Source organism: Balaenoptera borealis (assembly GCF_965194805.1).
Source record: "Balaenoptera borealis genome assembly, chromosome: 8".
In the NCBI taxonomy this organism is placed as follows: domain Eukaryota; kingdom Metazoa; phylum Chordata; class Mammalia; order Artiodactyla; family Balaenopteridae; genus Balaenoptera; species Balaenoptera borealis.
In genome coordinates this window covers 2,165,533-2,193,308 of record NC_138865.1, presented here as the reverse complement: position 1 = coordinate 2,193,308, position 27,776 = coordinate 2,165,533, and the positions used below count along the sequence as shown (strand labels likewise).

At 50.8% G+C, this 27,776-nt stretch overlaps 2 protein-coding genes across 9 annotated transcripts in view; both read left to right on the top strand.

Annotated features, from left to right (window-relative positions):
* SH3RF1 (SH3 domain containing ring finger 1) overlaps positions 1-25,755 on the top strand; it is a 164,243-nt gene extending 138,488 nt beyond the window's left edge. For all 6 annotated transcript variants that reach the window (XM_082402111.1, XM_082402110.1, XM_082402113.1 and 3 more), the window contains exons 7-12: positions 421-563; positions 1,599-1,769; positions 4,072-4,328; positions 5,100-5,404; positions 14,304-14,602; positions 23,778-25,755. In XM_082402111.1, coding sequence (XP_082258237.1) covers positions 421-563; positions 1,599-1,769; positions 4,072-4,328; positions 5,100-5,404; positions 14,304-14,602; positions 23,778-23,946 — 1,344 coding nt within the window. In that variant the 3' untranslated portion in view covers positions 23,947-25,755. The remainder of the gene's footprint in view (positions 1-420; positions 564-1,598; positions 1,770-4,071; positions 4,329-5,099; positions 5,405-14,303; positions 14,603-23,777) is intronic.
* Positions 25,756-25,840: 85 nt separating this feature from the next.
* Positions 25,841-27,776, top strand: part of LOC309633367 (uncharacterized protein) — a 68,540-nt gene continuing 66,604 nt past the window's right edge. For all 3 annotated transcript variants that reach the window (XM_082402159.1, XM_082402161.1, XM_082402160.1), the window contains exon 1: positions 25,841-26,935. In XM_082402159.1, coding sequence (XP_082258285.1) covers positions 26,822-26,935 — 114 coding nt within the window. In that variant the 5' untranslated portion in view covers positions 25,841-26,821. The remainder of the gene's footprint in view (positions 26,936-27,776) is intronic.

Below are 27,776 nucleotides of genomic sequence, written 5' to 3'. Positions count from 1 at the left end.
TGGTTTGCGATACAGTGCAGCTAAATTGTTTTCCGCGGTGTTTTAAGTTTCGGGTTGCAGAAACAATCACAAATTAATTCCTAGCAAGCAGGGTGACATTATAGCCGCCCCCTTGAAAGGCATTTGGATCCTGGTCCTGGTTTGCACTTAACAGTGCCATCAATCTTAAAATTACATGCAGTTGTGTCATTTTTTTCTTTCCCTTCTCCCAGGTGTGATGACCTACTTGTTTGGGGAAGGGGTCGCTGTGGCTCTAAGATCTTAAAGGGTAACAAAGAGGTCTCTTTTCCAAGGAGGCTTTTGCACAGGGCAGCTGCTTCATGATTCTTTTTTCATGGGTTTCTGATTCCTCTTCCCTCCTCTTTGATGTGAAAGAAGTGCATAAATCATTTGTTTCTTCTTTTTTGTCTCTCTCTCCAGACTATGAATCCTCCTCTCCCCCCGCCCCCTCTCCAGGCGGCCACCCCCATGGGCGCTGTTGCTGCTTCCGGGATGGGCTCCAGACCCGTGGCCGGACCCACTGACCAGACCACACACTCACGGCCGCAGACGCGCCCCAGCGTGTAAGTGCGGCGTCCCTTCTGGCCGCGGGCTGAGCCTGAGCAGAGACGCGGGGAACGGCTTTCTGGGGGGCACTGGTGCCAGGGTGGGGTCGTATACTCGGTCGTGCGTGTCATTCATTAGGAAACGGAAACTAAGTGGGTCTGAGGATGGGCCACCGGGCAGCCGGCCTGCTGAGTGCGGGTCTTCCTGGCCTTCCTCTGCCACTCCTGCCAGGGCTTTGTCCCCACCTTCATCCCCTGCGTAAGGATGCTCGGGGACAGGGAGGGGCCGAGCAGAGCCCAGACCTAGCAGAGTGTGCGCGTGAAAAGCTGCAGGTCCCCCACCGTGAGCATCCGGAAAAGTCTGGACATTATCCGGTTCAGGGGCTCCCCGTGGCCGAATGCAGCTCGGCCTCGGAGGCTTTTCCCCTGTGTGGACTGACCCAGGAGTCGCTCGGAGCCTGGGTCACGTGGCCCGCCGATCTGCGGGCTCTGTGTGTTGGGGCACAGTCCCGCGCACGGGGGAGCTGTTGGGGGCTCTCTGCGATCTGCACTTGCCTTGCCTTTGACTCTTGCAAATTCAGTGTCTTCCCTGGCTGAGCGCACGGACGCGGGTGCGGCCGGCCTTCGGGCTCAGCCGTGTGCCGAGCTTCCCAGCGGGATTTCGGACCGTATGTTCCTGCCAGGGCTGCTCCCCAAGTCTGACCAGGGCCATCTGAAGGGCTCAGTTGTCCCAGTGGGCACCTAACGCCCCACAGCAGGCTCGCACCCTGGGAAGCTGCGTTAATTCCTTCGCACCCACGAGTACCGTTTGGAGGGATTGTCACCTTCACACCGGGAGGACCAGGTGGGCAGTTCTGAGTCAGGAGGCCTCTGCCTTTTCTAGGTAGGTGGCAGTTCAGTGGACGGTGGCCAAGGCTGCCCACAGCTTGAAGGATTGTACGTTCTGTTTACTTTTGTATGAAACATCCAAGGCTTCATGCCAAAGAAGGGTTTTGAGCATTCTGGGGTCTGTCTGTTACTCAGCTTGAAATCGACTGTTTTTTCCTCTTCTAGGTATGTTGCCATTTATCCCTACACCCCCCGGAAAGAGGATGAGCTGGAGCTGAGGAAGGGGGAGATGTTTCTCGTGTTTGAGCGCTGCCAGGACGGCTGGTTCAAGGGCACGTCCATGCACACCAGCAAGATAGGGGTCTTCCCTGGCAATTACGTGGCCCCCGTCACGAGGTAGGGCTCTGAGTAAGTGGTTCCTGAGTCCTCAACAGAGAAGCTTTGTCCTTTCCCGTGGTTTTCAGCCTGTCCAAGATTCCTCCTCCCATTACAGTTGCTTGTTACACAGCCGACATTTTAAAGATCCCTATCTGTATTTGCCGAAATCCCTTCTAATTCTCAAAATTTTAGCTTACTCTTCACATGGATATATGTGAAATTGTAGGTTTCTCCCAGTAAATGTACAGGGTTTTAAATTATTTGCTTTAAGTTACATGTGAGAAGACTCAACTACACCATTTTCAATATGTTTCTGCTAGAAAATTTAAAATGTAGCATTTAAATAAAAGCGATATTATTAATACTCTTATGTTTATGTGATGCTTATGAGATGCCAGACATGCAGATTTCTAAGTGCATTACACACGTTAATGCCACGTCCTTAAACAGCTCCCTGATGTATGTGCTGTTGTGATCCCCACTCAGCAGTTGAGCACGTGGAGGTGGAGAGGTTAAGCAAGTCGTCTGAGGTCACCTGGTGAAGAGGTGCTGAAAGCCAGCCATTTATTCCAATAGCTTGGCGGTCACCTCTGAATTCTCACAATTATTTTCTGTAATACAGTCAAGAAACAGAATTCCTTCAGTATGACATAGCTCCTTCACCCTTCTCAGATAAGGGCAGTTTTGCTCCCCAGGGGAATTTGGCAATGTCCGGACACATTTTTGATCGTCACGATGCGGGGTGGGAGTGCTACTGGTCTCCAGTGCACAGAAATCAGGAAAGCGCAGGGCACGGCGCAGCCTGTGCAGGAAGGAGCTCTCTGGCCCCAAATGTCACCAAGGTTGAGAAACCGTGTTTGAGGGCAGTAGGAAGCAAGAGCTTTAGATGTATAGATATATAGTCTTAAGTTTATTTAAAGGTAGTCCCCTTTCTGGGCACTGAGGAAAGTAGCTTTGGAACGAACGCAGTGACCTATAATGGCATCATCATTGAGGAAGCCCCAGTTTTGGGCCACCTGGCTCTTCATAAATGGTCCAGCTTAACTGTGTTAAATCATTTCTCAAAGTCCCTGATTTTAAGTAAATAGTTTAAGGAACTGACATGTTGTCAGCTGTTGGCCTTGATTCAGAGGCTGGCCAGCAGCCTAATCAAATGAAAATCTTTCTCTTTGCAGATGGTGACAGAATGTTAGCTTTCATTTGACTTGCAGATTTTTCATCACTGTAAACCTTCTTCTCGGTATATGTTAAGATCTACATTCACATCCAGAAGACGGCAGCTAGATCTTCCCTGGTGGGAAGAAAACAAACAAAAAGCCACAACAACTAAGGGAGATAAACCAAGCAACAACAAAACATCAAGTTAGTGAAGGAAAACATTTTCATAAGATTCAAATACAAATTATCAAAAAGTCTCTGGAGAGACACTTACTGACAGTAAATTCTCTGTTATTCCTCACAGTAAATAATAAGGAGGTTCAAGTTAATGAAGTATTCTGCTTGGTAGAAAGTTACTATCTATAGAATTGTTGTTTAAACGAATTTAGAATATTAAAAAAATATGTTACATAAAACTACACTGAACCTAATTTAGTTAAATTCAGCCGGTAAATATTTGTTTACAGCTGGCTGTACCCCTATAACTGTGCATGTACAAGAGGAATGGAAAAGAACCATTGCACATGGCCCTGCTTTCAGGGAACTGAGTCAGGAGTATTTAATTTTACTGAGTCAGGAGTATTTAATAAGGAATTTACTAAAAAAATAACACATCGTACTTTGTAATCAAGGGTCATAGAAGGAAGAAATCCACCTGAAACAGAGTAGAATCCTGAGGTCTTAGGCCTGAGCCTTCAGCCAGGCTGCTGGAAATGACAGGATTGAAACATGAATGAGATTAGGGTAGCTCGAAGGAAGCCAGAGGGGACATTGCAAAGTGTGTGCACACACACACGTGCACACGGGGCAGTTAGGGAGGAGGGCAGGGCACGTGAACACAGCCGTGACCACATAGACGCTGTCATCTAACAGACCGGCTTCTCCAGGGCCCGGAAGCTGGTGGAGATGTTTAGCTTCAGGTGGGAGCTGAGACCAGGAACTGTGTGTCCTTGAGCAGAGTGACGTGTGATTTTCTCCGACTCAGTTTCCAGACCGTTCTCTGCCTCAGGGCCATCGTTCTCTGAATCTGCTCTTCTTACCCTTGGGCAGGTAGTTCCGTTCACTTCCTAACGTGTTCTGTTTTTAAGCTCTGCATCGTTTTTCTGGTCGCCAGTTGTTCTGTCTCCCGTCTTGCTGATGGGCTGGGCTTCTGTCTCGGCAGGGCAGCGACCAGTGCTTCCCAGGGTAAAGTCCCCGTGTCGACCGCTGGCCAGACAAGTCGAGGGGGGGGACCGGCCAGCCCTGCCCCCGCAGGAGTGCCTGCCCAGAAGCCCCCGGGGAACGGCATGGCCGGCGGTCCCGGGGTCCCCACTGCCGTGGTGTCAGCAGCTCACATCCAGACGAGTCCCCAGGCCAAGGTCCTGCTGCACATGTCCGGACAGATGACCGTCAACCAGGCGCGCAGCGCTGTGAGGACAGGTAGGGGGGCCGGGCTGGTGGCACCAGGACGGGGGCCCTGACCGACATCAGACCTTTTACAACAGATGCTGAGAAGGACAGATGGAACTTTAAAATAATGAATAACGTTGGGAGACAGGCAGGCACAGTCTATTCACAGCCACTTGGCTCCGCCTGCCCGGCTCGTGAATTCAAGCCTGATCTACAGATGGAGAGTCTGAAGGAAATTAGGTGGACCCTAGCGATGTCGATAGTACTTGAACATGTGACTTCCGTGCTCGAGATCAGATGACCCCGCATCCCGCTGCTGCAGCGGCGTGGCGCCCTGGGGATCGCCGTGCCGAGCGTCTGGAATGAGCTTCATCACGGCTCTGTTTCAGACCCAGCCGGACCTTACATAGCTTGCTTCTTTCTATAGCATTGAGAACCTCCCAAGAGTCTTAGGTAACGGTGGTGGAGAAAACTGTTCAGTTCTATCAGAATAACCAAAGGAAGGAAAACGGTGAATGAGCAAAGGGAGAATGATGATACTAAAAAAGCTCTGGGGCCAGCCTGACCTGACCCTGTAGGGGTGTCGCTGGGTCCCTGGGTGAAGTGGGCTCGCAGGCCCTCAGCAGACTTGGGGCTGATGTGGGATCTGGAAGGGGGGTGTCCAGGGGCCCCGCCAAGACTAAGTAAGTGCTCCTAAACCACCGTGGTTTCTTACCGTTGTGGCAGGCGCGCTGGTCTGGCGCGGGGTCGGTGAGCAGCATGCGTCCAAGTCACACTTTGCTCTTCTCTCCCGTCCTCCAGTCTCGGCACACAGCCAGGAGCGCCCCACCGCGGCCGTGACGCCCATCCAGGTTCAGAGCGCCGCGGGGCTGCCCCATCACCCCCTGGCCTCGCCCCAGCCCCCCGGCCCGATGGGCCCCCCTGCCCACGTGGCTGCTGGCAGCCTGGGCCGGGTCGGCGCCCCCCTGGCCTGCGCTGCGGCCCCGCCGAGCCTCCCCGCCGCCTCCCTGGAGACCGAGCCCGGCGGTCGCCCAGTGACCATGCTCCCCGGGCCGCCCACCTCTCCCGACAGCGGCTCAGCGGCCAAGCCAGACAAGGACAGCAAGGTGACCACCCCAAGGGCCTGCCCGGCGACCGGGGCCCGGCTCTCTGCGGTTAGACCCTGGTGTGGGAAGTTGGGGTCTGCCTCCGGGGGCTTCCACCCCCCCCCTCGCTGACCTTAACTCCTCCTGTTTAGTGAGCTTTGCTTCTGGTTAACAGTTCTGCAGAAATGTACTTGATATACTAAGGGCTAGAAACGGTTGATCAGAAGTGTTACTTGTGGATTTATTGTTCCTACACTATGTTTGATTATAATCTGTGTGGATAGTTTTTCTCTTGACTTGAAATACAGGGGGGAAATTATTTTCTAAGTTGATAGATCTTTTTAAAACCTCTCCTTTGGGCCTGAATTTGAAAGAAGATGTAAGTGGGCAGCTGTGTTTGAAAGACTAACTTCTGGTTGCGTTTGGAGACAAAGGAAATGCCTGGTGATTAAACGTGCACAGAAAGAGCAGAGTGACAGCAGATTCTGCGCAATTGTATTGTAATCATGACTTTCCCCCCAGTGTTCGTGCCTTTTCCCCAGAGCTGGCCTGCAGCTCTAGGGTCATCACCAGGTTCCGTGGTCATGTATGTCGCTCTGTTTAAATGGTTAGGGAAGCCTGTAAGCAGGGGTTCGTAAGGAAATAAACTTTACAGGCTACTAAAAAGTTAATATTTAATTGTTGAGTTAACATGAGTGTTTTTGCAAAAGATTGGTATCTGTTCAGTGTTTATAATTAACTACGTTAAACTTGTACTCAAGCTGACATGGTCAACTTTGTCAGTATCTTCAGAAGAATTATTTTACAGTTTAGATTTGAAGGTTCCGGGACAGTGTGTCAGGGCCATTGTCACGGAGGAGAATAGACTCTTCAGCCGCAGGCCTCCCAGGGAAGAATTCATGGCATCTCTGAGGCTGAAGCACGCCTGTGCTAGACAGAATAATGGCTCCCCAAGGATGTCTGTGTCCTGATCCCTGAAGCTGGAGAATACGTTTCCTTACATTGCAAAGGGGATCTTCTGGATGGGATTAAATGAAAGGTTTAAAGATGTTTGAATTATCCGGGTGGGCCCAGTATAACCACAAGGATCTTCATATAAGGGAGGGAGGATCAGGGCCCGAGGAGATGTGAGGCCGGAAGCAGAGAGCAGAGTGACCTGAGGAGGGGACCACAAGCCAGGAAATGCAGGCAGCTCCTGGAACCTGGAAACGGCAAGGAAACATTCTCCCCTGGTGCCTCCAGAGGGACCCAGCCCTGCTGACACCGGGTTTTTGCCATGAAGTTTGGGGTGATTGGTTACAGCAGCAACTGATAAGGCCCTTACGTTTATCCTGCCGAGTCCCCATCCTTGACAAGTGGCCACTGGCCTCTGCTTGGACCCCTGTGGCCCCTGTGCCCTAGCTCCACGGCGTCCTTGCCGCCTTCAGGAACCTCCAACTCGGAGAAAGTTTCTTCAGCACACACCTGTCTTCTGTGACTTCAAACCCTTGCTCTGTGTTTTGAGGAGATACATAGAAAATGACGATCTCAGTTCCTTGGTGGTCCAGTGGTTAGGACTCCACACTCTCAATGCCAAGGGCCTGGGTTCAGTCTCTGGTCCGGGAACTAAGATCCCACAAGCTGTGCAGCAGGGGGAAAAAAAAAAGAAAAAGAAAAATGATGATCTCCTTTCTACATGACCCCGGGTTATCTTCTTTTTTGAAAGGTTACGCTCTACGGATTTTTCCCCTATTCCTCATGTCACAGATCTCAAATGTCCCTTTCTAAATCTGCCACCTCATTTAATGTTCCCAGCTCGCTAAAGAGACTGTCCCAGTCACTGTAAACTCAGTGATCCCATGATTAGCATGAGGAGTGTCACTTTGCCCCCATTGCTCCATCCTGTTGCCCAGGACATCCAGGGGGAGCTGGACGGATGCCAGATGAGATCTGAGCGTCTCTCATTCTTCCATCCAGACTGTTCCCCGGCTGCCCTATCGTTTCTGCTGTAACGGACTATAGCCAGCCTCTCCTGGCAGAGACTCTTCCTCGATCTCACTTCCTTTCCTAAGTCAACCTTTCATCGAATACACTGTTATAGGATTTTCCAGATGGTCTGCAAGGCGTGTTGTTGTCTTCTTTATGAAAATGAGGACTAGACGTGCCCTTCTTTGGCCTGTTGCGTTGACCCTGGTCCAGGTTCAACAGGATCTGTCAGATTATTGGTTGAATTTCAGCTGTTCATTTCCTCTGTCCGCTGGGGTGCATTCAGCCTGTGGGGAGGAGTGGTTTGATCTCTAAATCCCAGTCTCCTCCCCCATTTCCCTCCTGTCAAGGGGCTTTGTTCTTCCTTTCCCGTTGGAAGGTGGCCCTTCCCTTTCTTCCTGTGTCTGAGGACCGCCATCCACCCCAAACGGCAGCTCCGCGTCTCTCTCGTTCTTCCTTCCTCAAGCGTAACTTTAAGCAGCACTGCCTACACACACAGACACACTTTTTTTTTGGTCATTAGCATTTTTGCCAGTTTAAGCTCATTCTGGCCTTCAGCTTCTTGAATTGTCACGGCTGTGATATGTTCTTCTTAGGGCCCTTCTCCTGATCTTTTTGTGGAGTCCTTTTGGCCGCTTCCTGGGGCATCACATCAGTGCCTTTAGGTGCCTCTGCATTTTCATCCGCTGAGGTAGTTCGCATTTGTGTGCTTAGAACCTCATTCTGGAAAGCCCTCCCATTGCTCTTGAAGCATCTTTCCTTCTCAGTTTCAGGTCATGCGTATATTTTCTTGGAACTTTTAAAATCAGTTCTTTTACACTTCAGAGTTCAAGCCTGACCACGGGCAGTCTGTCTTGTGGGCACTTACTTCCGAGTCCTCACCAGCTGGACATCTCTGCCCCTGGGCTCTGCCTTTCCCCCAGGTGATCAGAGTTAGACCCTACGTTGCAGTTAGCTCAGCTTTCTGTGAGATTAAATTATCAGCAAGTCGGGGACTTCCCTGGTGGTCCAGTGGTTAAGAATCCGCCTTCCAGTGCGGGGGATGTGGGTTCGATCCCTGATCGGGGAACTAAGATCCCACATGCCGCGGGCCAACTAAGCCTGAGCGTCGCAACTACTGAGCTCGCGCCCTAGAGCCCGTGCGCCACAAGGAAGAGCCTGCCCACCACAACAGAAGATCCTGAGTGCTGCAACTAAGACCCGACGCAGCCAAATACATAAATAAATAAATATGAAAAGAAAATTATCAGCAAGTCAAGGGAAAAGTGTATCCGAGATTCTAAGTGTATCAGAGATTCTAGTTTTAGTTGGGACTTGCAGCCACTATCTAGGTTTCTGACAATTCCCTCATTATTTCTGTCTTCCTTGTCCTTCTGTGATCGGCCTCACCCATGTACATAAGCTCTCCCCCAGATGAGGGCCCATCCATCGTGCCCTTCTCTCTGCACATGGGGGCGCTTTCGGGGGGCTGCCAGGCTGCCCCACGTGGCGGGTCACTCTCACGTGTGCTCAGAGCTGTTCCTCTTGAACAGTATTTTGTCTGGAAGTCCTCGCTCACCAACTCTCAGAAACGTGTTTTTGCCCCGACGTGAAACCTCTAGCTAACTCTGTCGGTAACTGTGTTGTGTGGTTTGATAAATAGGTATTGGAAGCTCTGTCATATGTTTCCAAACATCATCTCAGTTTGTTCTTGTTTGAAACTCTGGGCATTTCTACCACTGTTTTTCTTCTTTCTGTAAGACCTCTGACAGCTTTTACGGTTATCAGTTTAACCACTTATCTGGACATTTTTCTAACTTCATGCTCCGTTTAAAGGCTTCATTATTTGATCAGCTCGTCTCCAGGCAAATGTATTTCTCAGTCCTTATGCGATACTCATGTATATGTATATACATACATTTTTTATTGTTTTCTAGTTATAAATTTCTTTAACTTCTGCATATTTATTTAGAAGTTAGAGAAGATCCAGACATCTAAAACCTAAATGTGATCCAGGGTTTCAAAGAAAACCACTAATATGGTGGTGTAGAAATGCTTTTTTCCCCTAGATACCAAAATATAGCAAATATTACTTTGGTCTATTAAGCTTTCATCTAGAAATAAAATCTTTTTCATTAGCACCAATTATGTAATCGGCTGTTCTTATAAACTCTGAGTTCTGTTGAAACATAACTGAGGCATTTAAAAAAATGTAACAGTTTGATTTGAGCAAAATTCTGTTCAAATCAGGCAGTGCCACAGTGGGAGTGGTCAGGAGACACCCGCCAGGAGCTGAGGGCCAGGCTTTTATAGAGAAGATGCAGAAACAAAGCAGGGAAATTATGTGATTGGCTACAGGTTAAGTGTCACCATATTTGGGGAGGACCGGTCCTCTGTGACTGGTTGTCCTGGGTGTGGATTTCTCAACCCTGAGGCGTCTGCAGGCGGAGGGCTGGTTTGCTTAGAGCTTGTCTAATGGCCTCTAATTAAAGCCTGATGGTTTAATTAGCTCAACTGTCCTAATCTCACAACAGGAGAAGAGAAGAATCCATCTCTGATGCCCTCCTCTTCCTTCCGCCCACCTCCCTAGTCCCTCAGGTGCTGGGAGCAACTTCCCCATATTGTCCTTTGTTCCCAAGCCCACCAGCCGAGTGGTGCTGGTCCCCAGGCTCCTGGAACATGTCCTGGAATGTTCCTGGAAGGTGGCTTTCCTCCACGTCCAGTTTAGTGCCCCAGATCCCTAACAACTGTCCCCTTCTTCGTCACTGTGCCGATGCTTGAGGACCCTTGCTGTTATTCTTGGGTTTCCTTTTTTTTTTTTTCTTGTTTTGAATTTTATGTTTTGCCCTCTGGATCTTAGTTCCCCGACCAGGGATCGAACCCATGGCTCCTGCATTGGAAGCGCGGAGTCTCAACCACTGGACCACCAGCGAAGTCCCATTCTTGGGTTTCTTAACTGGAGCATCCATCTAGGGTTTCAGTGCCCGTTTCCTTCTCTCCTGAACACTCGTCCTGAAGTCCCTGCTCGTGGCTTTCTTTGCTCCGCGATCTTCCTTCCTCCCAGCTCGTGTTTTGCTGTCAGAAACAGGGTAGTCTGTGGCTTGGCTGTTTTGTTGAAGCAGTTTCGTCTGAAACTGTTTTGTTGTCTTAAGGAGAAGAAGTTCCCTCCCTGCCGAGTGGTCTGAATCACAGTTCCCGCCCGCTGAGCCGGGTCTGGAAGGTGCACACCCGCCCGCAGAGCTCGGCCCCCTGGCCTCTGTGGCCTGCAGCCCGGGTGGACGGTCCCCGGGGCAGAGGTGCTTCCAGAGACGTGGCCGCACTGAGCTCACCGGAGCGGAGGGCGGGCTCGGGTGAAAGCCCACGTCACCCCTGACAGTGATGACCGCTGGTGCGCCTTAGGCGATGAGGACAGTACTGATTCCTGTTCCATCAGGTGGGTGTCAGGAGCAAGCGTGGAGACTTGTAGAAGCACTGAGCAGGGTTCTTGAGCCCAGTGGCGTGTAATCGCGTCTGGAATCTCACGTGGCCTTTCCCTCTCTCCATGCACGATGCCTCTTGAGCCACGCGTCCACTGGGGCCAGCACCCCGTCGTCCTCCCCCGGCCCTGCTGGGTTTCCTGTGAGCACCTGTGTGCCTGCAGGGCTGCGTCTCTGGCGGAGGGTGTGAGCTTCTTGCTGCAGGTTCACTGCTGTGATCCCAGAGCCCAGGGCACTGAGGCATCACATTCGATGCTCAGTAAATACTCGCTTAAAAAACGAGTGATTATCATCAGACAATGGTGTGAATTAGGTGTCGGAGGTGCCTTACCCATGAACAGCACCTCTTTATCGTTGGGAGCCTGACGACGTAGATTTTTGATACCAAAGGCCCAGAAGACTCCCTCTTGCTATGTTCTCTGTGCATCTCAGGGCACAGCAGACCAGACAGGAAGGCAGGCTCGGGTGTGGGTAATGGTGAGTAGTTCAAATGCAATTTATTTCTGCTTGGGAAGGAGCTCTGACGTGGCGTTTCCATAGTGTCCCCAGCCTCTGCAGTGTGACTAATACAGACTTATTAACTTTAAGTTCAGACGTTATGTTTATATATGAAACTCTTTCTGGCTATCTGGTGATGATTTCCTGACCCAAATAGCTTTTTGTTTTCATATGAGATGTGATTTTAAATGATGAAATCTTCTGAAGAGGAATTATGACTGCAAAAACATTATACATCTAGGAATAGTTTCTTGGAAAAACCCACAGGAGAAGAATTATGAAGATTTATGTTAAAAGATATGCCCTTTTCTGTGCATGCTAACATGACATTTTAAAAATTGCTTTGCTGAAGTGTAGCTGTTATTAATTCATCCGTAGTTTTCATTTCTGCTGTTGTATTTTGAGAAACAAACGTGCCCTTAATGATACATGTCTGAGTTTGCAAAACTCTCTCAAGAGGCTCAGTGTTCTGCTAACATGGAAACACTGGAATATGGTATTCACAGCCCGGCTCCTGGACCCGGGGCAGCGTCCCTCCATGCCAGTGCCCCATCCCTGCCCGCATCCCCTCACCCCCACCCACATCCTCATCCCCGCCCTCATCTCCATCCCCATCCCCATCCCCATCCCCCCATCCCCATCCCCATCCCCATCCCCATCCCCCCATCCCCATCCCCCACCCCCACCCCCATCCCCATCCCCATCCCCATCCCCCCATCCCCATCCCCATCCCCATCCCCATCCCCCCATCCCCATCCCCATCCCCATCCCCATCCCCCCATCCCCATCCCCCACCCCCACCCCCATCCCCATCCCCATCCTCATCCTCATCTCCATCCCCACCCCCATCCCCATCCCCATCCCCGCCCCATCCCCATCCCCTCCCCACACATCCCCTGGAAGTCACTGGAGCTGCGTTTCATGTGTGTGACCCTTTAGAGGAACAAAGTCATCTTTCTTCTTAATCACTTTCGAGGCTGTTCCCCGAGAGGCATCCAGTTAACTGTTTTCCTGGCATCGGGACTGAGCTTTTAGGAAGAGTCTTTAGCGGTGGTTTCCTGAGACTGAGTTTATCACCAGCCTGTGTTCTCGGTAGACCTGTGGGGCCCCGGGGCTCTCGTGTGCCTCCTGATGTCCCAGCGGGGACCGCTGAGGACCTGCAAGGCGGGACGTTCTTCCCAGCTCATTGATCGGCCCCGAGACCCCGGGCTCCCTCAGAGGAGGGGCAGATGTGCCCGCAGGTGTGTCCTTCCCCCTCACGGGCCGCCGTGTAGATGGAGGCACCATTGCCCTGTGGAGTGCAGACTGTCCTCTCCTCCTTCCTCAGCCCTGGGTCCGGCCAACTTGCTTCCCATCCCCCGTCCTCTGCCAGCTCATCCGCGTCCTGCTCTCGGCACTGGCGCCGTAGGACATGCAGGCTCGGGTACCTGGCCAGGGATGTGGGACCGTTCACTGCAGTGCACACATGGCCCTACGGAAGGTGAAGGGGTGAAGCAGAAGCCAGAGAGGTGTGGCTGAGGCCCGGCCGGACTAAAGATGCAAGAGAACCTTCCCCAGGAGGGAGGGGAAGGGGTGGGGGGCTGATGCGCCAGCTCTGCAGCCTGAGCCCCCGACAAACAGAAATGGTCCAGCACAGCCCTCCCCTCCCCCCTTCATTCCTGCCCGGGCTGTTACAGGTGCTGTGTGCAGCTATAGCTAAATGGGGCCTGGGGGTGCAGACCCCCTGGGATGCTTGTTCATCTGATACATGATTACTTTTGTTTCTTCCTCTTTCTGCCAGCCTGCCTCTAATGAAACTGTGTTATTATGCCTCCCCCAAGGGACTTTTACTGAGTCTGAACTAGCTCAGTATTCAGGAAAAATTACTCAGTGTTCTGTCTCCTTAAGGGCCCCTCATAATTCTGCTTCCCTGTTAGTAGACCTTAATAATCCCAATTTGCCTAGAGAGTGTTCTAAAGAATTATTTTTCTGCAGTGTTCTATTCTCAGGCCATGTTTTGAGTCAGAGGACCTGATGATGTAGTTGACGTCTTAGTAAAACAATTTAAAGTGATGATTGTTAACCTATGCTTGGGCATCAGAAGAACACTGACACTTGGGGTCTGGGTACGGAGGAGAGCCAGCCCTCTATCTGGTTTCCTAGCAGAGCAAAGACCAAAAGCATCAAGAGAGACCAAGAGCCACGAGATGGCTTCTGTGAGATGGCTAGGAAAAATTCTTATTTGTATGCTTGCTTGCAGAAAAGAGACATAAAAATGTTTATTATACTGAAGCTTTTTTTTCTAATTTTGTGGAGTTGTTTTTGGCTTTTTAATCAAGGAAGTACTTGCACAATAGAAATGGTTTGACTTCTGTTATTATTGGTTTGTTTAATTTCATCAGGGTGGTGACAAGTAAACACTTGGATCAAAACATCACCCATCCCCTCCATGGACTTCCCTGGCGGCCCAGTAGTTAAGACTCCGCACTTCCACTGCAGGGGGCGCGAGTTCAATCCCTAGTTGGGGAACTAAGATCCCGCATGCTGCGCGGCTCAGACAAAAAACAAAAAAGGCATCACCCCTGTAAATGATAAGCGTCAGGTCTGTGGCTGTAGAAGTGGGAACAGGTTTATGCTAATTCAGCACACAAGAATTAGAGCTAGGGTTGGCAGAATTGCAGGAAATTAAAGCCATAATCTGAAATTTCCATTTTGTCCTGAAGTGCTACTTTGCCTTCACCAGGCCTGGGAAGTGAATAGGTGGGATTTGGGTTTCACATTGTTTTTCTCTGCTTGTCTTACCTCCTCCGAGGAGGGTGCTGATGAGCAGGGGAACGTCCGGAACTAGGGAAGAAGCCCGGGCAGGTGCGGGGGAGGCCAAGGGCAGGTGAACACACGGCCCCCACGATCCGGACCGAGAGTCCCCAGACACCCACAGGCGCCCCTCGAAAGCTCACATCGGAGCTTCAAACTGCAGCAACAGAACCATGTCTTCGACTCACGTGCTTTTTTCTTTTTTCTAGAAAGAGAGAAAGGGGCTGTTGAAGCTGCTCTCCGGGGCCTCCACCAAGCGCAAGCCGCGGGGGTCGCCGCCGGCCTCGCCCACCCTGGACGTCGAGCCGGGGGCCGAGCTGCTGCCCGGGGCCCCCGGCGCCCCCTGCGCCTGCCCCGGGCCCTGTGATGCCGACGCCCCGGCCCCGGCCCCCGGCCCGCAGCGCCGGACCTGCTCCCTGGACTCGGCCCCGGTGGCGCCACCGCCGCGGCAGCCCTGCTCGTCCCTGGGCCCGGCGGCCGGTGACGCGAGGCCTGCGGTCTGTGAAAGGTGAGTCCGCGGTCACGGCCGCCGGGGAGCCGGCAGGTCTGCGGCGTCCGAGGGGCCTCACGTCTCCTTCGCTGGGTCCGTGGTGACGGCCAGCCTGGCCCCGGTCCCCCTGGGGTGACGGGCTCCGCCTCTGCCGTTCGCTCCGTGTTCTCGCCCCGCGGGGCTGTGACCCCCTTTCCGTCCGTGTCTCCAGCACTGTCCCCGACGGGGCTGTGGGTCGCTGCCGCCCCGGCCCCGCTCCTTGCGTTCCTCGTTCAGGGCCAGCCCTCCGCCCTCGTTTCATGTTTGGCCTTTTCATCAGAGGTTCAGGTCACCACCTGCTAGTTGTAAAGCACCTGGAGCATCTGCCCCCTCACCGTCCGCTTCAGATTCTTCCTGAGCCAGAGGGCGGCCGAGTTCTCCCGGCCTGACCCCCTCCTGACCCGCTGACTGCGTTCCGATACCCGCAGAACGACGAGCCCCATTCCGTGACTGTGGCCCTGAGTCACCGTAATTTACACACGGGAGCCAACGTGTCTGATTCTGCTGCTGGGGCTCTTAGGAGCGCATTAGGAGAGAAAACCTACTAAATAAGACAAAAGCCTACTAGGATCGTACGAATTAGAAACACGGCACAGTTCGTTGCCCGGGAAGACACCATGAAGTACACTAAAAATAGGGGACTGTTTTCCCATAACACAGAAATATATAAATGCGTGCTTTAAAAGGTGCCGTCTGTCTCTGTAAGCTTTATTCCCTCTGTCCCTGCGTCTCATAAATAAAGCAAATTTCTAGTTTGTGGAGGTGTTGCCTTTGGGGCAGCATTTTCTGTTACTTATTCGAAAACTACTATAAAGTGTTATACTTTGAAATGACTTAAATTTACCTTAGCTCTGCATTTCAGATGAACACTTGTACCCACCAAAATCTGAGGCTTTCCTTCAGACGACTCGGGGGGCATACTTTATTACTCAAAAATAACGTGGGAAAGAATTCGTCAAACAATCTATGCGCCTTGAGTACAAAGTACACAATTTACTGTGTACTTTTATGGCAAAGTAAAATAATTTCTTGTATTTCTGACCCTTATAAAACCAGTTTTGAAATGAGACGTTACCCTAAAAAGTGTTCCTGTCCCGCCAATAAAATCGTTGTGTCTTTCCCCTCATCTGTCGGGCTCTCAGTAAAGCTTTGAAATCCTGCCCCAAATTCACGTCATTCTTTATTCCGCGAGTCTCACTCTTCCCCGCGGTGTTTCTCTGCTTTCCAGGGCTCGCACCTCTGTGCCAGTCCAGCACCTTGTTTCCTTTCTTTCAGTCCCAGAGGCAGCTCCTCACCTCCAGGCACTGATGGGCAGTTTCCCCCCTGAGCCCTGAGCCTCCCCCTCTCCCCTGTCATTTGTGGTGGCGGCGTGACTGTTCCGAGTGACACTTTACTTCCCCAAGCACACGTTCCTTTCCAGACGCCAGATGCGCCCGGTCTGTGAGCTTCTGCATCCCAGCCCCTTCCTCTTCAAGGAGCTCCTTGCTCACAGCGGGCTCCTGCTGTCCAGAGCGTCTGCAAAGGAGGGGCCGCGGGTGCAGGCAGGTGACAGCCGTTCAGGGGCAGGCTGCCCCCCAGACAGGGAGCGGGGAGGATTTACGGATGGGACGGAGGGGGCACGGCGTGCTGGAATCCTCTTCCGGGTGTTGTATAGCACCATTTCCATCTTTACAAGTGGGAAAGTGCTCTTGGGAGAGAATTTCTGCCCCGTGTTTATATTTTTATAATCCACGTGCTTACTGGAATATTGAATATAATAGCCAGCCTGACCGACTTTACCCAGCCCTTTTGCCTTCATACAGCGCGGGTGATGTTATGTATCTAACTTGGATTCTTAGGTCTGCCTGACTATAAAAACAACAGGAAAACTGTGTGGAAACAAGTAGAATAGGAAAACAGTCTATTATCCTGTTGTCCACTGGGAATGAGATTTTTTGGTTGCTCAAAAGCTACTGAGGACATCATTTAGGGATTGATTGTTTCGGTATTTCAAAACTTTCAACATAATAAAAAGTACTTCATGCTAAAAATGCAGGGAAGATTAACTGTCACATCAGTCTAATTCAGGAAGCATTTCAGGATCTCAGAGGCCTCGATTCACAATCTAAAAATCACGACTCCAGCCCCCGCAAAGCGCGGAAGCCTGAGGTTCTTTTGGTAGAATTTTTCCTGGTAGAATTTCACTGAAATATTTTTCAGTGTCTAACATCGGTCCAGTATGAGATAGGATTCATCTACAGATGGGAATGAGAACAGGAATAAAATTTTCTCTCAAACCATGACCCTGCCCCATAAATCTCAAATGAAAGAATGGGACCAGGGTGCCCAGTGCTGTCAGGGGGGAAGAAGCATTCTCAGGACAGAAAGACAGAAGCATCTCACAGTAAGGAAGGAGGGGCCTGGAGGTATGTTGACAGATCTTGGTGTCAGCTGAGACTGTTCTCTGAGGAACAAAAGGATTCTTCTGTGTTTGTTAGAGACACTGAAGAAAACAAGCAAGAAATGTTATATCCTGGAGGCAGAATAGAATTGATGACAGTGGAAATAACAGAACAGATGTTTTAGGCTCTATTTTGGAGGGACTGGGAAAAAAATAATTAGGAAATTGCAAAGAGAAAGTAGAAATGAAATATTTCAGAAGGGATGGCAAATAAAAGAAAGGGCATGTGACAGTTTTTTTTCCTACTAAAAAAAAAATTACAGATAAAGGGCTTAAGGAGACACAGCAAGTCATCTCTGTATATTTTTAAGTTTAGGAATTAAACTGATAACCACATACCTATAAGCCCATCTGCTAAATTGGCAAAGAACCTCTGATCTTTGATGAGGGATTATGCTAGAATTCTTGGAAACATACAAATTGGATAGAGAGAGATTTACAGAAAGGCGGTCGGGCTTAAACAGCATGATTAATTTGAGCCCGTGACAGTGAACCCACTGGGTGAAGCAATGGACATAATTCACTCGGACTTCAAGCAAACTACAAAGCGAGTGAGTTTGGTTTTGCCAGTGAAGTACTTAATTGGATAGCAGTTTGCTGTCGCAACTGGCAGAAAGCAGTGAAGGGCACCCCCAGGCCAGGGAGCTGGACAGGGTGCTTCCCAGGGTCACAGGGGGTGCAATTTGGGCTAAACCAGGAGAGGTTAGAAACAAAAATGCACAAACTACAGAGAACATGAGAGAGACCAGAAAAATTAAGGAAATAGAAAATTCGTGCTAATAAAAGACTGCAAGTGCTCATCTAGTCAGAAGCCAGAATACCTTAGCCCAGAGCGGGAAGACTGCCCTTGGGATGTCAGTGAAGCTTCTTTATACAGCAAGCGTCTTTTTCTCAAATTCCACCCTGGTCATTATCACCAAAAATTCATTTAGCGTCACACAGCCAGCAAGAGGCCGAGGCCAATTTAGGGCCAGGTCTGTGAGCCACTCTGTACGTCCCACAGTGACCCCAGGGCTCTGTCCAGAGGGGGTAGGAGATGCATCCCAGCGGCCAAGCACCGCGCAGCTTTGGGTGGTTTTTCCTCTTTCTCGCTTCCTTTCTTGCTTTCTCTCTCTCTTGCTTTCTCTCTCGCTTTCTCTCTCTCTCTCTTTCCCTTTCCCTCTCTCTGTTCCTCCCTCCCTTCCTTCCTTCTTCTTTCTTTCTTTGCTTTCTTTCATCTTTCCATTAATTTTTAAATTCACTTAATTTTTAAATTGTAATCAAATACCATTAAAATTTACCATTTTTTCCAAGTGTACAGTTCAGTAGCATTAAGTACCTTCACACTGTTGTATAACCATCACCACTGTCCATTTCTAGAGCTTTTTCATCATCCCATTCAACACTAACTCCCCGTTCCCTCCTCTCTCAGCCCCTGACAACCCTCATTCTGCTTTCTGACTGTATGAGTTTGTTGTGCAAACCTCATAAGTGAAATTGTATATTTGTTCTTTTGTGTGTGGCTTATTTCACTTAGCATGATGTTTTTAAGGTTCATCCACGTTGTAACTTGTGTCTGTCAGAATTTCATTCCTTTTTGAGGAGCTCTGTCCATTTAAAATGTAGTTTTCCTGTACGATCAGGACTTTTATTTTTGTCATTCGGCATGCTTATTAAGAATGACCATATGTATGTACTGTGCTCGGTGGTGTGAGGCGCATACGGTGAGCTTACCATCACTTCGCCCCTGAAGCAGCTCATGTTCTGGCCGAATGAATGAGGCAGGGATGCAGCTGGTGGTGATGCAGTGTAGACTGTGCTAAGTGCCGAAGCTTCTGGAATCTGGTCAGGTGTGAAGTTACCTGCAGCCGCGGGGCAGGTGGGAGCCAGGCTTTGAGAGGCCAGTCAGGCGTGGGCCGGCACGGAGGTTGTCTGAGAGAGTCCCCAGGGGACCACGTGAGCCAAGACATGGGGTGGGGAGAGAGGCCACGCCTGGGGGAGTGTCCCCGTGTGGAGGCGTGCTTGGCACATTTGTGGGGATAATAGTAGCTGTAGCTATAAAGAGAGATTGAGGCTGGTCACTGAGGGCTTCACACACCAGGCTGGGGAATAACCTAACTCAGAGGCGCTGGGAAGCCGTAAGGAGTTTTGAGCCAGAAATAGCTACAAATAGAGCTGGCAGTTAAAGTTAGTATTTCGGTTCTTTGCAAAATGGAATGGGGACGGGAGATGTGAGGCGGGAGGACAGGCAGGTTGTTTGGTCAGGTGGGAGGGGACACAGCGGCGTGGCCGGAGTGCAGACTTGGAGGTGGACCCCAGGTCCTGTGGCGGTCATGGGAAGGAAGTCTGGCCCCTGAGGCTCAGATCAAGCCCAGCATCACCCAGGGGCCCGGCGGCTGTGCTCACGTCTGCCGGGGGTTGCCGAACATCCACTTGGCAAAGCTCCTCCGCACCTGAGCCGGTGGCCGGCTGGGCCCATTGTTGGCCTTGAGCGTCTGCATTGGAAAGCTGGTGCAGACCCCCTGGAGGCCAAATCCAGCCTCCCAGCAGAGTCTCTGCTGCACCGGCTGGTCTCCCTACAGCCCCAGGTGGAAGTTCCCACTCATATCCGCCCTGGAGGCCCGTCACTTAGCGGTGAACATCCACTGCCCTGGGGGCTCGACAGGAAGATGGTGGTCTTAGCCTAGCAGCAGTTCTAGTTCAGAAAATGTTTGACAAAATTGGTTTAGTACAGTTTTTAAAATGCAAATATTAAAACTATTCACTTTTTTCAAGAAATGTTTTTGTTCCATTTCACCTGTAAGGCAGCTGGCAGAGGACCCGGTGGGGATACATTTCATCAGAGAGCTACTGTGAATATGATTTGAGTCACTTGTACGCTTCTTTCCATAATTATAAAGCTTTGCTCAAATTTCAACGTGCCCCAAGTGGCAGCATGGATTTTTTTTTTTTTTAATTTTAAATATTTATTTATTTATTTATTTACTTGGCTGCATCGGGTCTTAGTTGCGGCACACGAGCTCTTCCTTGTGTTATGCAGGCTCCTCTCGTTGTGCTGCGCGGGTCCCAGAGCTCCAGAGCACACAAGCTCAGTGGTGGTGGCGCGCGGGCTGAGTTGCTCCGCGGCGTGTGGGATCTTAGTTCCCCGACCAGGGATCGAACCCGCGTCCCCTGCATTGGAAGGGCAGAGTCTTAACCACTGGGCCGCCAGGGAGGTCCCGGCAGCATGCGTGTTTACGTGGACCTTCAGCCTGTTGGCATCGGAGTTGAGAAGTCTTCTCATCTGGAGTCCTTCCTTCAGATTAGTCCACACTGGGAAGCTGTCAGAGAAGGGGTTCCAGAGCCCTAACTCTGTCGTTCTAAAGTTTGTCAGTGTGTTGTGAGGACGTTCTCCTTCAGGGTGTGGTCTGAGTCGTTCCCGGGTAGAGGCGGCTGTCGGTCACCTCCTTGAAGAGCCAGGCCCCCGCCCGCTGTAGCCTGAGCCACACGATCGTGCTGGGGGCTGGCACTTGGGCTGTCAGCTCTGTGACAGACACCTTCCTGGGTGCGTCCCGCCTGTGTTCTCCACACATCACCTGACGCTACCTGCTCCGGCCCCTGCAGTCCTACTCCACAGATGAGAAAACCGAGGCCTGAGCGGCGATGGCCGCCACAGTGAAGCTGCTCTGAATGGCCCCAAGGGCTGCGTGGACCCCCAGGCCCACTTCTCCCACGAGGCCAGGCCTCCCCCCCCCTCCTCCAAGCTTGATTAAAACCTGTCAGTACTCGTGTTTCAGTTCTCTGGACCTTTCTTGGAGATAATCAGGCAGCCTCCGTGCCATGCTTCTGGTCCAGAGCCTGGAGGATAGTTTGGCTCCTGAGCCCAGGATTGCTCGGGAATTGGGGGGGTGGCCCCTGGGCCTTTGCAGAGATGCCTTTTTTAATAGAGTCATAGCCTGGGGCTGTTGCTCAGGTCTTCACATGAGTGGATTCTGGTTTTTATGGAATGGAGGCTGGTGAAACTCGCAGTCTTCCGAAAGGACTGGGCCCAGATGGCTTTCCTGAGTTTGGGGCGGTTCTGTAGAATGGGTTCTGATGACCAACTTTTCACCCATGACGTTCTCTACTTGCTGTTAAGAGTAATTCCTGTGAGGCTATAAATTCATTCTCTGACTTCGAGACCCAAATGAGAGTAGAAACTCAACCACTTTTGTAGCTGAAGACTAATTAGCATGAGACAGGGAGAGATTTTTTATTAGTTATCTTTTGCTGTATAACACATTACCTCCAAAACTCAGTGGCTTAAAATAACTGTAAATATGTATTATTTCATAGTTCTGTGGGTTGAAAATTTGGGAATAGCTTACGTGGGTGATTCTGGCTTAGGCTATTTGTTAGGATGAGTGTCCAGATGTCAGCCTGAGCTGCAGTTGTGTAAAGGTTTGACTGGGGCTGGAAGACGCCTTTCAAGGTGGTCCCGCTGGCTTATGGGAAGAGACGTCTGTTACCGGCATGTAGTCCTGTCCACAGGGTGATGCGTCAGCTGACAGTGTGGGACTGGTTTCCCGGGAGACAGCCGGGTGGCAGCCGCACGCCCGTTAGGACCCCACCTCAGGACCGAGAGGCCGTCATTGTCACAGGACTCTGTTGGAGCGGGCGGGGAGCACGCACAGTGTGTAAGGCAGCTCACCTCCCTCTGGCTTCCCTGGCTCCTAACCATAATTTTGCAGAAGGAAACGAAGAAGCATGGAAGCAGGGGGTAGATGACCTTAAACCAGCAAGGCTTCTGGAATCTTTCAGTAATAATTACATCTTTTCCCACTGATACCTGAGTTGAGAACCAGTGGAGAAATGGACACAGATGTCAGACCAACTGAGTTCTGGATGCCGGCCTCCTTGCTGGTGGTGGTGGATTGAACTGGTGGTCTCGGTCCTCCCCACCCTGTGTGGACCTTGGGACAACTTGCCCCAGGGAGAATTGGGGTGTTTAGGGCAGGATTTCCTTAGTCAGCCCCTGGTCAGTTGTGGACCGTTATGCACACCCAAACATTGTTCATGCCAAGTCTCTACTCAACAGGGGACGGTGGCATTTTGAGTCATTTTACCAACATTATAGGCAAACTTGTGCTCCGTCCTGTTCTGTCAGCGTCTCAGGCGCGTGCACTGGCTTTGCCCAACTCCGAGCAGCTGTGACTAAGCCCACTCTGTCTCTCCCCCCCTCCTCCTTCCTGCTTCCCCTCCCTCCTTCTCCCCTCTCCCCCCATCTCTCTCTCTCTCTTTCCCCCCATCTCTCTCTCTCTCTCCCCCATCTCTCTCTCTCTCCCCCCATCTCTCTCTCTCCCCCATCTCTCCCCCATCTCTCTCTCCCCCATCTCTCTCTCTCTCCCCTCCATCTCTCCCCCATCTCTCTCTCTTCCCCCCATCTCTCCCCACATCTCTCTCTTCCCCCATCTCTCTCTTCCCCCCATCTCTCCCCCATCTCTCTCTCTCCCCCCATCTCTCTCCCCATCTCTCTCTCTCTTCCCCCATCTCTCCCCACATCTCTCCCCACATCTCTCTCTCCCCCCATCTCTCTCTCCTCCCCATCTCTCCCCCATCTCTCTCTCCTCCCCCATCTCTCCCCCATCTCTGTCTCTTCCCCCATCTCTCCCTCTCTCCCCATCTCTCCATCTCTCTCTTCCCCCATCTCTTCCCCCATCTCTCTCTCTTCCCCCATCTCTCCTCCATCTCTATCTCTTCCCCCATCTCTCCCCCATCTCTCTCTCTCCCCCATCTCTCTCCCCATCTCTCTCTCTCTCCCCCCCATCTCTCTCCCCATCTCTCTCTCTCTCCCCCATTTCTCTCTCTCTCCCCCCATCTCTCCCCCATCTCTCTCTCTCTCCCCCCATCTCTCTCTCTCCCCCATCTCTCTCTTTCCCCCATCTCTCTCCCCATCTCTCTCTCTCTTCCCTCATCTCTCCCCACATCTCTCTCTCTCCCCCCATCTCTCCCCCATCTCTCTCTCTCCCCCATCTCTCTCTCTCTTCCCCCATCTCTCCCCACATCTCTCTCTCCTCCCCATCTCTCCCCCATCTCTATCTCTTCCCCCATCTCTCCCCCATCTCTATCTCTTCCCCCATCTCTCCCCCATCTCTCTCTCTCTTCCCCCCATCTCTCTCCCCATCTCTCTCTCCTCCCCATCTCTCCCCCCATCTCTCTCTTCCCCCCATCTCTCCCCACATCTCTCTCTCTCCCCCATCTCTCTCTCCCCCCATCTCTCCCCCCATCTCTCTCTTCCCCCCATCTCTCCCCACATCTCTCTCTCTCCCCCATCTCTCTCTCCCCCCATCTCTCTCCCCATCTCTCTCTCTCTTCCCCCCATCTCTCCCCCCATCTCTCTCTCTCCCCCATCTCTCTCTCTCCCCCCATCTCTCTCCCCATCTCTCTCTCTCTCCCCAATCTCTCCCCCATCTCTCTCTCCCCCATCTCTCTCTCTCTCCCCCATCTCTCTCCCCATCTCTCTCTCTCTCCCCCATCTCTCTCTCTTCCCCCATCTCTCTCTTCCCCCCATCTTTCCCCCATCTCTCTCTCTCCCCCCATCTCTCTCCCCATCTCTCTCTCTCTTCCCCCCATCTCTCCCCACATCTCTCTCTCTCCCCCATCTCTCTCCCTCCATCTCTCTCCCCATCTCTCTCTCTCTTCCCCCCATCTCTCCCCACATCTCTCTCTCTCTCTCCCACTCCATCTCTTTCTCCCCCACTCCGCCCTCTCTTGCAGGCACCGGGTGGTGGTTTCCTACCCCCCGCAGAGTGAGGCAGAACTGGAACTCAAGGAGGGCGACATCGTGTTTGTGCACAGGAAGCGGGAGGACGGCTGGTTCAAGGGCACGCTGCAGCGGAACGGGAAGACGGGCCTCTTCCCCGGGAGCTTCGTGGAAAACATCTGAGGAGCCGCCGGGGGCTGGACCTCGCCTATCACCGCATCCATCACAAGGCCCACAGGGACCCGGGGCGGCGGGACCAGGGTGCGTGCCATGTGCCTGGTCCTGTCTGATTCACTCCACAGAGGAACCTTTTCTAAAAAGATATCTAGCTGAGACGGACAACTGTTTACAAGGCTTAACTAATTTATTTGCTTTTTTAAACTTGAATTTTTCTTGTAATAGATAAATTCTTTGGATTATGATTTTAAGAAATTATTAATTTATGAAATGATAGCCAAGGAGAAGCTGAATGATCCCCTGTCGGGAGCAAGAGTGTGTCCTTGTTGCGGATGCAGCCCCTGCCCCCCTGGGCTTCACCTCGGCTTCTTTGAGTCAGAGCTGCCCGTCCTCGGGTTTGGTTGTCTCTTTGGGAAAGCAGGACACACAGGTGAATCCGTGTCGCTGAGGGACCCCGGGGTCGCGAGGCAGGAGCCTGTCTCTCCGGTTGGGTCGGGAATCCCTCCAAGACCGAGTCCTCAGTTTAACCTTGAACGTCTCTGATTCCCTAGAATAAGGAAGAATAAAGCACAGCCCTTGGACAGCATGTGTTCAGAAATAGGTTTAGTTTCCTAACAGAAGCGGCTCAGCTCGGTGGCTGGAAGTTGAAGAACCGAGGTTGCCACCTGTCTGAGGATGGCTCTGAATGTCATCGCGCTGTCACCCTGGGCACCTGCCTGTGCGATCATGCAGGAGGGACCCTGCGAGGCGGCCCAGGCGTCCGTGTGGCTCTTCCCACACCCCCCGCCCCCTCGGGGGTGGACCCCCCGCACAGAGGCCACGGGCGATGCCCACCCGCCTGGGCTGGACCGGGCAGCCCCCCCTCTGCCCCAAACCAGGCCCTCCCCGGCTGTGACCCGGGCTCCCCGTCCCTCCAGGTGGCTGCAGGCGGGGCCTCCGGGCGGCGCCCCCGCTTGCAGGCTGGTGGGTGCAGGTGGGCAGGGCCTGCATCCTGCAGCCCGGCCCTGACGGCCCACCTCCACCCTGTCTGGCCGCGCGGCCTGGGTCAGGGCTGCCCTCCAGACAGAACCAGGGAATTGGGCTTGGCGACGTCAGAGACCATGGCCACGGTTTTCTCATGAAAAAGCAGACGCAAAAGCCTTTTTCGTTTTTTACTTTTAAGAATTATAGCTGGGGAATCAAAATGTAGACTGTGAGTCTTCTCACAGTAGCAAGCGGTTTCATGGTCTTAAAGAGATATATTATGTGGTTGAAATGAAATCATTCCTAAATTAACCATTTTTTTTTATAAGACACTGTACATTATGTTCCTGTGTATTGAATTTTTTAAAAAAATACTTTACTGGGATATTCATGTAATATATAAAGTTTTGGTGAAATGAAATTTAGCTAGAAACAAAGCTGCCGTCAGCTTTCATCTGTGTAAGTTGACACCAATGTGTCATAATATTCTTTATTTTGGGAAATTAGTGTATTTTATAAAAATTTTAAAAGTAAGAAGACTACTACTACAGGATAAGATCATTTTTTTACCTGTCTTTTCTCCATATCTTAAGCTATGTGATTGAAGTACCTCTGTTAATAGTTTCCTGGTATGAAGTTGGTTAAAATTTCATCTGTTAATAGATCACTTAGATAAAATAATGTATGGGTTTTCTGTTGGTTTTTTTGGGCACAGTAGATGGAGATTTTGTAACAAGGGCTTGTTACACGGCGATTAAGGTAATGATAAAATTGCAATTTATTGTTCCTTTTCATGTTAATAATTTGAAGACTGGAGAAAAGGTTCAAGATTAAAATTTGATGTTCAGCCTTTATGCGTCCATTGTGTCCATCCTTAAAGTTTTTCTTTTTTTTGTTTTAAACATGGCATAGTTTCTACTTCATAAAAATTCTTTGCATCTTCCTCAGACAGACGGCATCTACAATAATCAATTTGGTCGTTATGATGCAGTTAACCTCTCCAGCCAACAAACCTTATTTGTTAATAAGGTTTCCCCGGAGAGTTTACAGTCTTCTTAAAAGAGAACGTGCGGAATCTCAACCAGGGGCTGGGTGACTCGTCTGCTCCCCTTTCCCCCTTCACGGTGGCTAAACCGTCCGGTGACTCTGGAAGTTTCTTCTCGGCCACAGAAGGGAGTACCAGACCTAAACCAGCCGTGCGGTAGCCTGCAGGTCTCGCAAGGCGTGGGCACATCATCTTCACACTCACTGTGATTTTAACCCCCATGGAAAGCCAGCAAGTCGTAAGTTTAAAAAGACTGCGTCTATCGGGTTAAAAAAGTATTTTCCTAATTTAACTTTTAGTTGCTATCAAATTGTCAGAATTAAGAATCAGGAGTTGTAGGTTGTATGAGAGCTTTTGCCGAAAGCTACCTTTGTAACCACCTGGGCAAGTCGGTGATCATTTAGTTTCCCCCTGTTTCTACTCTGTCTCCCTACTGGGCGAAGGTGAGGAGGAGGAGGCCATTTCCCTGTCTTGAAAAGCACTATTTTAACATGTGCACCGTTTTCACCTCTGCTTTCAGATATTTCACTACACTCTCCTGGGGTGTATGCACGAGCCTTTGCTGGGTCTAATCGGATTTAGAAAGAACAAGTTAAGGTGGTGGTTTCCAACTGCGGTGCATGTAATTTTCTATTCCTAATGAGAACAGGACAGTGTTTTCATGCCTCCAGAAGCTCAGGTGAACATTTCAATCCAGAGCTCTATACAACATTAGGATTCAAGTTGGGAAAGCGCTTTTAGTAGATGTTAGACTAAGTTGTACAACTTGTTGTGTGTATCCATGTGAAATTTTTAAAAATTGTTTTGAACCAATTAAGCTATGTTCTTATCGAGGTAGCATCCTATTCGAATTGCTTTTTTCCGAGAAAAAGAATGTGCCAACCAACCGCAGTAACGGAGGGGGTGTCACACGAGACTCGCCGTGTCCAGCTGAGCACAGGCTTGCCCTTCCCTGACTCCTATGAACGCCCGGCTCTGTTCTTGGTGGTAAGTGATTGTCACCAGAGACCAGAAGGAGCTGGTGGGGTGGCCTGTGTGAACTATGAATGCCTTAAAATACCCTCCCTCTTTTACAGAGGAATGTTTCTCTCATTTCTCTTGTCTTTCTGTGAATAACTTGTAATAACTTTCTGACTTGGCTATTTAAATTTCCATCCTAAACAGCACCTTGATCTCACTGGATGCAAATTCTTGTTGCTCTGCAGCCACCCAGACCCCAGGAACCTTGATGGAAAGACCTGCATGTGGCAGTGGTCTTCGAGTCACCATACTATGGTTACAGGTCAGACTACTTGAGTGATGTCCTTAAGTCTCCAGAGGTAGCAGAGTGGTCAGTGAGCCAGCTGCCACTGCTATGGCCCACAACTTAGAGAGGAAATTCGGTTCCAGAAGGCTTTGACCTTGAGTTGAATCTTTCCGGGTATGAGACCTTTGTAAAAGTCCCAGAAGAAACCAGGAGAGACCTTCCTATATGTGACTCAAAAACCAGAAGCCATACAGAAGAAAACATGGATACCTTCAACTACAGAAAAAATACCTACATGACAAAAGACCTTAATCAAAGTCAAAAGAAAATAATAGAAAAAAATTTTGTAACTCCTGTGACAGGCAAGGAGAATTTCCTTCATATATAAAGAGCTCCTGGGACTCAATAAGAGTAAGAATGAAAACCCAAAAGTAAAACTGACCAAGAATATGGGACAGAAACTGCCAGTGCCCTCCCAATACCCAGTGCCCTCTTCTCCCTTATTAACTGATTCCCGGGCAACGCCCTCAGTTTAAAAGCCCCATTTTCCAGTTTCCATCAGACACAGCCACGGTACTCAGT